This window comes from Coregonus clupeaformis, chromosome 15 (genome assembly GCF_020615455.1).
Source record: "Coregonus clupeaformis isolate EN_2021a chromosome 15, ASM2061545v1, whole genome shotgun sequence".
Classification (NCBI taxonomy): Eukaryota; Metazoa; Chordata; class Actinopteri; order Salmoniformes; family Salmonidae; genus Coregonus; species Coregonus clupeaformis.
The window spans coordinates 29,623,246-29,635,998 of NC_059206.1; the positions used below are offsets into that span (position 1 = coordinate 29,623,246).

Consider the following 12,753-nt stretch of genomic DNA (forward strand, 5'->3'; position numbering starts at 1 on the left):
AATATAAAATATTTGCCCCTGAAAATATGTATTTATTCAGAGCTTGTTAATCTTAGGATTCTATGTATGAAACATCTCTTCAACATGCCCTTGCTCAGACACATCTCATTTTTATTTAATCATTTATTAATCTATGGGATTACTTTCTTGTTTGAGGTATACTATAATAAAAAAAATATACATCTCATAAATCAGTGTAAAAGTATCCTTCCTGTATTATAGCCTTCTATTAATATATTATCTGGGTCTTCATGCAAGTTCAGGTATGCCTCGTGGTTGTGCAGTGTTTGTAGCGTCACTGATCTCGTAAGTGGATTGACTTTCACTGCTGCCTCATTTACCCCCTGTGAGCCTAAGACGTTTTAGGGGCTTCAGCTCAGTCTCTCTAAACAGAGGAGAAAGACCGGGGCAGAGCTCAGTTCATTTCTGTGAAGCACTCAATGATAATGTAATTTGTTTTTGTATGACCTTGTATTTATTATCCATTCACATGGGCAAATGGTGTGAGTAGGCCACGGGTATCCTCATAGCGTGAATGTGTCCTTGGCTCCTAGTCTTTTTTACACCCAAAATAAAATCAGTAAAATGTTGCTTTTTTTTAAAGCTAATTTACTGCAATTCTACACATTATACAATGGCTTATGCCATATTATTATCCTATCTGAGTGACACAAACATAACAAACTCATTGGGGCCTCATGCCGTGACATTTTTGGAATTTTAGAATCTCCCTGACTGTCTAGTTTTTATTTTGATCATTGTTAGTTCTCAAAGATGATCTTATTTAAAAATGTATTGCTCCATTATCTTTTCTACATACTTCATATCTGGTTTTAGTAGTTGTTTACACAAAATGTTTTATCATTCCGAAAATTATCATAATTTTTTTTTTAATGTAAATGTATATATTTTTTGTAGTGGCGGCAATGCTGGTTGTCGGTCTTGTCCTACAGGAAAGTATCTTCTCTCTATAGTTTAAATACTGTTGTGTGTCTTGTCCTATAGGAAAGTACCTGCTGCCCTATGTGTCACCCCAGCAGGCATGGCAGACCCCCTCAGAGACCTCCAACCTGGTGCGGATGTGCTCCACCACCCTGGGGAAGTCCGCCCCCTCACTTACCTCTAGTCTGGTGAGTACTTATGGGTCATGACTTCCCATGATTCCACTTCCACAACTCTGTCCCCCCATGCTTTGATGTTGAGACCAGGATATTGTTAATCAGATATTTGATTGCCGTATTTATCAGAAGTTTTTGGCATACAAGCCATTTAGCATTTCAGTACAATGAATACACATCAACTGAACGTCAATCAGTCAAAATGGCAAACAAAATGTAATGTAATCTCAAAGTATAGTAGTAGTGATTCATATTTTGTCAGAGCCTTATTAGTATTAAGAGCGTCTGCTAAATAATGTAAATGTATTCAGGCCCTTAATGTTCCACAATCAATGCCCAATTAAAGATGATTACAGAAAAATAGAAAATCAAGGTGATTCTGTGAAGTGGTTTTAAAGGAGATCTGTCTGCGGTCTTGTTTGTAGCAGAGATGGACTAATCCCTCAGTCTGAAATAACCTCAGTCATCAGTGACTTGTCTCACTTCGACCTTGAGCGTCAAAGAGCCTTTAAGTCAGACATCACCTATCTCTCCTGTGTCCTTTCAGATAACAAAAGCGATAGCCAGCCCGGTTTTACTTTTAATGGGAAATGATGTCATTCCCGTCCCATTTCAAATGAGTGAGAAGTCATTGGAAGTTGAAGCTAAGCCAATTCTGTCCAACTGTGAGTCACTCAGTCCAGTCCAGGGGTTTTATCTGTTTTATGTTTTCACCTGGACAACATATACAAAAGGTATACTGCCTCTGCATTGCTTTACAACCCAGTTGCATAAACAAGGGAGAAAACCAGAAATTTGAAATACAGTTTTCAGTAACTCTTGGAATACAATGGAAGTTGGGCTGAAAAATACTTACAGTATTTATTAAAACCATGTGTTTCAGAATACATCTTTCATTAGTGTTTTCCCAAATCATGTAATGTCATCAGATTTGCTTTCATCTGGATGTGGAGATTCAAAGAAGGCTTGTTTGAGTGAATCCTAGCTTATGTGTTGATATTTCTGTAAACCAAACAACTTATAGCATTATAGACAGCAGTTGGGATCAGAGCAAATATTGAATACGCTGAATTTTTCTCTACACTTGGGGGCGCCAGTGTGCCGTTGGGAGTTTGCAAACAGACTAGCATTGTTTGAAGTGCATGCATATCAGAGCCTTGATGAACATATGGGTCTTTGTGAATGAGATTCAATGTGCTTCTTCAATATACAGTGTTATGTGGACACATGAAATGTATATTAATTGAAAGCGTATTTATACAGTATTTGAGTATTTGACACAGGGATTTATAAACATCCTTTACACATGCCTGATCTTGGCTTTTCCCAAACACAATCTATCCAATAATCAATGACAACATTTAAGATTTTGAGTAAAAGTTCAACAGGACTTTACCCAAAGACATTGAACCCGTTAGAACCCAACGACATAGAACCCACTAAAGATCTCATGGCACTTATTGTAAGAGTAGGGGTGTTAACCCTGGTGTCCTGGCTAAATTCCCAATCTTGCCCTCATACCATCATGGCCACGTAATCACCCCTAGCTTCCAATTGGCTCATTCTTCCCCTCTCTTCTCCGCTGTAACTCTTCCCCAGGTCGTTGCTGTGAAAGATAATATTTTCTCAGTCAACTTACCTGGTAAAATAATTGTCAATAAAAATACAACAGTAGGGTCTGATTGTTTGGTCCTCATAAGTGTTTCCCAATCCTGGTTTCTGGGGACCCAACAGCTTAATCATCAGTCGATCAGTTGAATCAGGTGGGTTAGTGCTGGTTTGGTAAACTGTCATAATATCAGGTCCCCATCACATCATAATATCAGGTCCCCATCATATCTGGTCCTCATCATAATATCAGGTCCCCATCATATCTGGTCCCCATCATATCATAATATCAGGTCCCCATCATATCATAATATCAGTTTCCCATTAATATCAGGTCCCCATCATATCATAATATCAGTTTCCCATTAATATCAGGTCCCCATCATATCATAATATCAGGTCCCCATAATATCGGGTCCCCATAATATCTGGTCCCCAATGCTTCTGGTCTCCAGAAAGCCTCCATAAGGTCATGCCCCCTCCCCAGAGGTGAGTGTGGAGTGGTGGGTGAAGAGCCTCCCTGGAGACTGCCACGTCTTATTAGATTCTCCTCAGACCCTGTAAACAGGAGCCCAGACCCCATGTAGCAAGGGCTGATTGAAATTAATGATTGCAGAGGCCAGGGTCAATGCAGCACAAACACAATGTCATTACACTGGGCTGAGATAGGAGCCGCATTCTCATCTATTGTTTCTCATGGGTGGCTCATTTTTTTGTGGGTTTGTGTGTGTTCTGAGAGTATTTGTGAGTGTGTGCATGTTTACACGGGCATCTTTGTATGTGTGTGTGAGTATTTGTGTGCATGTTGTGGGTTGAATATCTGCTAGTGTTAGTAGGTATGTGTTTGTATGACTGTGTCGGAGTACCTGTGTGTTGTCTGATTTGTGTGTAGCTTGGTGTATCAGTTCACGGCACGACGGATGGTAATGCTTATCCTTATGCCTCAGTGTCTCCCTAGCCCCCCTGAAGAAATTAAATGCTGCTCGCCACTGCTTACACAGTCTGGTGTGGACGTGTCGAAACGCTGATGCATGGCCACATCCTAATAGCATCTTTTAGAGTGGATAGTACTGAATTAAATTCTCAGGGGAACGCCATCTCTAGAGTCGTGGTAATATTTGGTCAGGAAACTGGGTGCAGAATAAATGCTGGTGATTCATATTTGACCTTGAGAAAACCGTCTCTGTATACAGTACTGTTGGTAGGTTGCCAGGGACAGTTGCTTTGTTTTTTTGTTTGTCAGGGACCGTGCTCAACTTGTTGCACCAGAGATGGATCTCTATGGGACCAGATGATTGTGGATCATTGCTACAGAATTCCAGATCACAATGTTTGAAAAGTAGGACATTTTATTAACCAGGTTGTTATTGGGAAATAAAAAGTGTGCTCAATGATTTACCTGGATCATAAGAGAGAGATTAGAATATACATTCCGAGGTGGCAGGCATCCTGAGTTTTGGGGACTTGAATGACAGTTTAAAAATTAATCCATCTCATTTGAAAAGCTGGCTTTGTTCCATAAAATTAAACATTTCACTGCAGCATCAGGCTGTTTAGCCCCAGGGACCATTTTGTTACACAATGTTTATTTATGAAAAAACACATCACCCTTCTCATAATCCTCTTCTGTTCTATTGGCAGAGCCTGTCAGGGCTGCCCTTGTCAGAACTGTATGTATATGTATCCAATATCTATCTCTATAGAAGGCTTTGGCCCATTGATCTCATGCTGAAATATAAATATTCTTAGGAGAATACAAATGATCAGAATCATTCAAATGATTAATTCATTACGGCAGGGTTCTCAAAAGGGTAATTGGAGTTCAAAGCAGGGCGAACAAAACCGGAAAATAACAGACATTTTCGAGGAACAGAATCAAAACCATGAATGAAAGTGATCTATACTGTCCCGGAACAGAACGGTTATTTTAAAAGCATGGGAACCAGTTAACGTTATTTTACATTCCGGGCATTTTTTTCTTATTCCGTCCTACCCTCTGAATGGCGTGCAACTCAATATTAGGACAGTGTTCTTAATGTTTTGTACACTCAGTGTGTGTGTGTGTGTGTATGTATGTGTATATGTGTCTCCCGAGTGGCGCAGTGGTCACTGCATTGCAGTGCTAGCTGTGCCACTAGAGATCCTGGTTCGAATCCTTAGACGGCCGCGACCGGGAGACCCATGGGGCGGTGCACAATCGGCCCAGCGTCGTCCAGGGTAGGGGAGGGTATGGCCTGCAGGGATGTAGCTCAGTTGGTAGAGCATGGCGTTTGCAACACCAGGGTTGTGGGTTCGATTCCCACGGGGGGCCAGTATAAAAAAAAAAAAGAATAATGTATGCACTCACTCAACTGTAAGTCGCTCTGGATAAGAGCGTCTGCTAAATGACTAAAGTGTGTGTGTGTGTGTGTGTGTATATATATATATATATATATATATATACACACACACACACACACACACACACACACACACACACACACACACACACACACACACACACACACACAGTGGGGAGAACAAGTATTTGAAACACTGCCGATTTTGCAGGTTTTCCTACTTACAAAGCATGTAGAGGTCTGTAATTTTTATCATAGGTACACTTCAACTGTGAGACGGAATCTATAACAAAAATCCAGAAAATCACATTGTATGATTTTTAAGTAATTAATTTCCATTTTATTGCATGACATAAGTATTTGATACATCAGAAAAGTAGAACTTAATATTTGGTACAGAAACCTTTGTTTGCAATTACAGAGATCATAAGTTTCCTGTAGGTCTTGACCAGGTTTGCACACACTGCAGCAGGGATTTTGGCCCACTCTTCCATACAGACCTTCTCCAGATCCTTCAGGTTTCGGGGCTGTCGCTGGGCAATACGGACTTTCAACTCCCTCCAAATATTTTATATTGGGTTCAGGCCTGGAGACTGGCTAGGCCACTCCAGGACCTTGAGATGCTTCTTACGGAGCCTCTCCTTAGTTGCCCTGGCTGTGTGTTTCGGGTCGTTGTCATGCTGGAAGACCCAGCCACGACCCATCTTCAATGCTCTTACTGAGGGAAGGAGGTTGTTGGCCAAGATCTCGCGATACATGGCCCCATCCATCCTCCCCTCAATACGGTGCTGTCGTCCTGTCCCCTTTGCAGAAAAGCATCCCCAAAGAATGATGTTTCCACCTCCATGCTTCACAGTTGGGATGGTGTTCTTGGGGTTGTACTCATCCTTCTTCTTCCTCCAAACACGGCGAGTGGAGTTTAGACCAAAAAGCTATATTTTTGTCTCATCAGACCCATTACCTTCTCCCATTCCTCCTCTGGATCATCCAGATGGTCATTGGCAAACTTCAGACGGGCCTGGACATGCGCTGGCTTGAGCAGGGGGACCTTGCGTGCGCTGCAGGATTTTAATCCATGACGGCGTAGTGTGTTACTAATGGTTTTCTTTGAGACTGTGCTCCCAGCTCTCTTCAGGTCATTGACCAGGTCCTGCTGTGTAGTTCTGGGCTGATCTCTCACCTTCCTCATGATCATTGATGCCCCACGAGGTGAGATCTTGCATGGAGCCCCAGACCGAGGGTGATTGACCGTCATCTTGAACTTCTTCCATTTTCTAATAATTGCGCCAACAGTTGTTGCCTTCTCACCAAGCTGCTTGCCTATTGTCCTGTAGCCCATCCCAGTCTCAATTTTATCCCTGATGTCCTTACACAGTTCTCTGGTCTTGGCCATTGTGGAGAGGTTGGAGTTTGATTGAGTGTGTGGACAGGTGTCTTTTATACAGGTAACGAGTTCAAACAGGTGCAGTTAATACAGGTAATGAGTGGAGAACAGGAGGGCTTCTTAAAGAAAAACTAACAGGTCTGTGAGAGCCGGAATTCTTACTGGTTGGTAGGTGATCAAATACTTATGTCATGCAATAATATGCAAATTAATTACTTAAAAATCATACAATGTGATTTTCTTAGATTCCATCTCTCACAGTTGAAGTGTACCTATGATAAAAATTACAGACCTCTACATGCTTTGTAAGTAGGAAAACCTGCAAAATCGGCAGTGTATCAAATACTTGTTCTCCCCACTGTATGTATGTATGTGTATGTATGTATGTGTATATATATATATATACTGCTCAAAAAAATAAAGGGAACACTAAAATAACACATCCTAGATCTGAATGAATGAAATCATCTTATTAAGTACTTTTTTCTTTACATAGTTGAATGTGCTGACAACAAAATCACACAAAAAATATCAATGGAAATCAAATGTATCAACCCATGGAGGTCTGGATTTGGAGTCACCCTCAAAATTAAAGTGGAAAACCACACTACAGGCTGATCCAACTTTGATTTAATGTCCTTAAAACAAGTCAAAATGAGGCTCAGTAGTGTGCCTGTATGACCTCCCTACAACGCCTGGGCATGCTCCTGATTTACATTTTACATTTTAGTCATTTAGTTAGCACTGTGATGCAGTGCCTTAGACCACTGCGCCACTCAGGAGGACATGAGGACTGATGAGGTGGCGGATGGTCTCCTGAGGGATCTCCTCCCAGACCTGGACTAAAGCATCCGCTAACTCCTGGACAGTCTGTGGTGCAACGTGGCGTTGGTGGATGGAGCGAGACATGATGTGCTCAATTGGATTCAGGTTTGGGGAACGGGCGGGCCAGTCCATAGCATCAATGCCTTCCTCTTGCAGGAACTGCTGACACACTCCAGCCACATGAGGTCTAGCATTGTCTTGCATTAGGAGGAACCCAGGGCCAACCGCACCAGTATATGGTCTCACAAGGGGTCTGAGGATCTCATCTCGGTACCTAATGGCTGTCTGGCTACCTCTGGCGAGCACATGGAGGGCTGTGCGGCCCCCCAAAGAAATACCACCCACACCATGACTGACCCACCGTCAAACCGGTCATGCTCGAGGATGTTGCAGGCAGCAGAACGTTCTCCACGGCGTCTCCAGACTCTGTCACGTCTGTCACATGTGCTCAGTGTGAACCTGCTTTCATCTGTGAAGAGCGCAGGGCGCCAGTGACGAATTTGCCAATCTTGGTGTTCTCTGACAAATGCCAAACGTCCTGCACGGTGTTGTGCTGTAAGCACAACCCCCACCTGTGGACGTCGGGCCCTCATACCACCCTCATGGAGTCTGTTTCTGACCGTTTGAGCAGACACATGCACATTTGTGGCCTGCTGGAGGTCATTTTGCAGGGCTCTGGCAGTGCTCCTCCTGCTCCTCCTTGCACAAAGGCGGAGGTAGCGGTCCTGCTGCTGGGTTGTTGCCCTCCTACGGCCTCCTCCACGTCTCCTGATGTACTGGCCTGTCTCCTGGTAGCGCCTCCATGCTCTGGACACTACGCTGACAGACACAGCAAACCTTCTTGCCACAGCTCGCATTGATGTGCCATCCTGGATGAGCTGCACTACCTGAGCCACTTGTGTGGGTTGTAGACTCCGTCTCATGCTACCACCAGAGTGAAAGCACCGCCAGCATTCAAAAGTAACCAAAACATCAGCCAGGAAGCATAGGAACTGAGAAGTGGTCTGTGGTCACCACCTGCAAAACCAGTCCTTTATTGGGGTGTCTTGCTAATTGCCTATACTTTCCACCTGTTGTCTATTCCATTTGCACAACAGCATGTGAAATTTGTCAATCAGTGTTGCTTCCTAAGTGGACAGTTTGATTTCACAGAAGTGTGATTGACTTGGAGTTACATTGTGTTGTTTAAGTGTTCCCTTTATTTTTTTGAGCAGTGTGTGTGTGTGTGTATATGTATATGTGTGTATATATATATATATATAGTACCAGTCAAAAGTTTTGACACCTACTCATTCAAGCATTTTTCTTTATTTTTACTATACTATTTACACATATGGAATCATGTAGTAACCAAAAAAGTGTTAAACAAATCAAAATATATTTTATATTTGCATTCTAAACGGTTAAGATTTTTTTTTTGCTGGTCGGAACAGTATGGAACGAAAAAATATAATGGTTCTGTTCAGAACGAAACGATTGAAAAATTATTTCGGTTCCAACCCCTGGTTCGAAGTTCTAACATGAGAAGTTCAGCAAGGCGTCTCTTATGAACACTTCCTATCATTCCAAAGTCTCCTCGCTCACTCACTCACTCTTTCATTCACTCACTCACTCAGATGGCCTTTGGATATCTTTGGTCACATCGAGCCAAGAACTCATTAAAGCTTGATGCTCTTAATTACGCCAATTAGCGACAGCATTATAGAACTTCCCCAGAGTTTCTCTGTATTTCCTTTTTATTCCCAAGAAACACAACATTGGCCTTGTTGTTCGGGAATGGAAGGCAGCCAACACTCTGACAGTGCTGTACCAATGGTAGCATGTTGGTGTTTGAGACAATAAAACGTGAGCAGATTGAGATATGCTCTTGCCTTAACTGATCAGTGTTTGAGGAGGAGGTTGTTTTGTCCTGCCTTTTGCTTCAGTTTGGGAGATTATTGAAATGTGTGATAATGATGCTGTGTCCTCAAGCTCTTGTCTATGTTTGTATTCAAGCACCTGTTTCCCAGTGGATCCTGGTTGTTATTCCTTCAAAGGCAGATTTCCTATCAGGAGCAGGATTTTTGCATCAGCTCTGTAAAATGTTCCCTGACCTTACCTTGAAGTATGGTAATTAATGAACTCAATAATTTATACATTATATCCGCAGTGGTTCCTTGGTATTCACTAGTTGAATATTCACTGGTACGGTGGTATTAACTCTCAATATATCATCTTCCTTCCTGACTGTCTGTCACGTTCATGGAGCCACACTAGACATATGTCCCCTACGCTCAGTCTGGCCCATCCTCATTACCTTACACTCCCCAGTGCCAGCGCTACCACGATCTCCCTCTATCAACCATGCCTTGTCCCCCCCGCTTCGCAGGTCTGCTGTTATTGCTTTCTCTCTTTTCTCCTCCTTCATGCTTTTCTATCATGCCCCCCGGGTGTGAAGGTCTCCTTCCCTTTTCGCATGGCACATCCCTGTTGACCATGATTAGGTTTGACAGGAAATCAATAGGTTTCTCCTGGCCTGAAATGGAGATAAGATTGTCATAATCCTGATGTTGTGGCTGTGTATACTCGAATTCTCCTTCATTATTGTAGTCAGTGATGTCCTTTGGGGATAGCGTTTCTCTTGTTTCTCCTGCATTGGGTCTGCAGAGGTGATGTCAGAGCTGAGATTAGTTATATTGGACACAGAGTCCAAGGTGTGCTTTGTTTACAGCAGGGATCATCAACTAGATTCAGCCATGGGACAATTTTTTTTTTCTTGAGTGGATGGTCAGGGGACTCAAACGTAAATACAAATATTTTGTAGACTCCCCAAACAACAGATATATTTGACTAAAACATCATTTCAAACCTTGCTTACATTTGTATATGATCACATATACAGTATCTCTCTATGCGTGGGGATACTTTGGAACAGATTTCCAAAATTGAAATCACTTAGAGCTGATTTGCTGGTGTTTTTCCCAGTCTTATGTCCAACGTTGTTGCTCAGAAAACGTTGAGGGCCAAATAAAATCACCCGCGGGCCAAATTCGTCCCGCAATGCCGCCAGTTTGGGAACCCTGGTTTACAGTATTTGTGTATGTGATTGCTTTTATACTGGATCCCACTTCTGACACCAACTGTACTTACTTTTAGCCAGAAAGCGAGGACTAATGCCAATGTGAAGAAGCAAAGGACTAGCATGTTTTTATTATTCCATTATTTTTGTTAGTTAACATAAGCACTGTATGCACCTGTATGCTTGTATTCAAGTTGAACACAGCTACTGAATGTTTTTGAAATGAATGCTTGTATATATACAAACCCTAGCATGTCATTTCAGTCCCATTCTCAAGATCACCTTCCAAGGTCGTATCAAGCCAATGACCTCACATGTCCAGTAATCTTAGATACAGTACATTACAATTATGTGACATGTTACTGTGTGTACATTCGTGGTCAAAAGTTTTGAGAATGACACATACTAATTTTCACAAAGTCTGCTGCCTCAGTTTTGATGATGGCAATTTGCATATACTCCAGAATGTCATGACGAGTGATCAGATGAATTGCAAAGTCCCTCTTTGCCATGAAAATGAACTTAATCCCCAAAAAAACTTTTCCAATGCATTTCAGCCCTGCCACAAAAGGACCAGATGCCATCATGTCAGTGATTCTCTTGTTAACACAGGTGAGAGTGTTGACGAGGACAAGGCTGGAGATCACTCTGTCATGCTGATTGAGTTAGAATAACAGACTGGAAGCTTTAAAAGGAGGGTGGTGCTTGAAATCATTGTTCTTCCTCTGTTAACCATGGTTACCTGCAAGGAAACACGTGCCGTCATCATTGCTTTGCACAAAAAGGGCTTCACAGGCAAGGATATTGCTGCTAGTAAGATTGCACCTAAATCAACCATTTATCGGATCATCAAGAACTTAAAGGAGAGAGGTTCAATTGTTGTGAAGAAGGCGTCAGTGCGCCCAAGAAAGTCCAGCAAGCGCCAGGACCGTCTCCTAAAGTTGATTCAGCTGCGGGATCGGGGCACCACCAGTGCAGAGCTTGCTCGGGAATGGCAGCAGACAGGTGCGAGTGCATCTGCACGCACAGTGAGGCGAAGACATTTGGAGGATGGCCTGGTGTCAAGAAGGGCAGCAAAGAAGCCACTTCTCTCCAGGAAAAACATCAGGGACAGACTGATATTCTGCAAAAGGTACAGGGATGGGACTGCTGAGGACTGGGGTAAAGTCATTTTCTCTGAATCCCCTTTCCGATTATTTGGGGCATCCGGAAAACACCTTGTCCGGAGAAGACAAGGTGAGCGCTACGATTAGTCCTGTGTCATGCCAACAGTAAAGCATCCTGAGACCATTCATGTGTGGGGTTGATTCTCAGCCAAGGGAGTGGGCTCACTCACAATTTTGCCTAAGAACACAGCCATGAATAAAGAATTGTACCAACACATCCTCCGAGAGCAACTTCTCCCAACCATCCAAGAACAGTTTGGTGACGACCAATGCCTTTTCCAGCATGATGGAGCACCTTGCCATAAGGCAAAAGTGATAACTAAGTGGCTCGGTGAACAAAACATCGAAATTCTGGGTCCATGGCCAGGAAACTCCCCAGACCTTAATCCCATTGAGAACTTGTGGTCGATCCACAAGAGGCAGGTGGACAAACAAAAACCCACAAATTCTGACAAACTCCAAGCATTGATTATGCAAGAATGGGCTGCCATCAGTCAGGATGTGGCCCAGAAGTTAATTGACAGCATGCCAGGGCAGATTGCAGAGGTCTTGAAAAAGATGGGTCAACACTGCAAATATTGACTCTGCATAAACTTAATGTAATTGTCAATAAAAGCCTTTGACACTTATGGAATGCTTGTAATTATACTTCAGTATACCATAGTAACATCTGACAAAAATATAACACTGAAGCAGCGAACTTTGTGAAGACCAATACTTGTCATTCCCAAAACCTTTCACCACGGCTGTACACACATGCACAGAGGCAGGATGTAAATAAAAACTGTCACTTTCGATGAAGTGGCTGCTGTTGAGAGGTCAGACCCCTGTCAAACCAATCTGCTGGGCATAATACAGTGCATTTGGAAAGTATTCAGACCCCTTGACTTTTTCCACATTTTGTTAAGTTACAGCCTTATTCTAAAATGGATTTAAATTGTTTTTTTCCCTAATCAATTTACACACAATACCCCATAATGACAAAGCAAAATAGGTTTTTAGAATAGTTTGCTAATTTATTAAGAACAAAACAAAAACACAAGTATTCAGACTCTTTACTCAGTACTTGGTTGAAGCACCTTTGGCAGCAATTACAGCCGCGAGTCTTTTTGAGTATGACGCTACAAGCTTGGCACACCTGTATTTGAAGAGTTTCTCCCATTCTTCTCTGCAGATCCTCTCAAGCTCTGTCAGGTTGGATGGGGAGCGTCGCTGCACAGCTATTTTCAGGTCTCTCCAGAGATGTTTGATCGGG

At 42.6% G+C, this 12,753-nt stretch overlaps 1 protein-coding gene across 1 annotated transcript in view; it reads left to right on the forward strand.

Annotated features, from left to right (window-relative positions):
- LOC121582618 (microtubule-associated serine/threonine-protein kinase 3-like) overlaps window positions 1-12,753 on the forward strand; it is a 167,542-nt gene that overhangs the window by 38,703 nt on the left and 116,086 nt on the right. Inside the window, exon 3 of the mRNA XM_045225097.1 lies at window positions 1,006-1,130. Within this exon, the coding sequence (XP_045081032.1) occupies window positions 1,006-1,130 (125 nt within the window). The remainder of the gene's footprint in view (window positions 1-1,005; window positions 1,131-12,753) is intronic.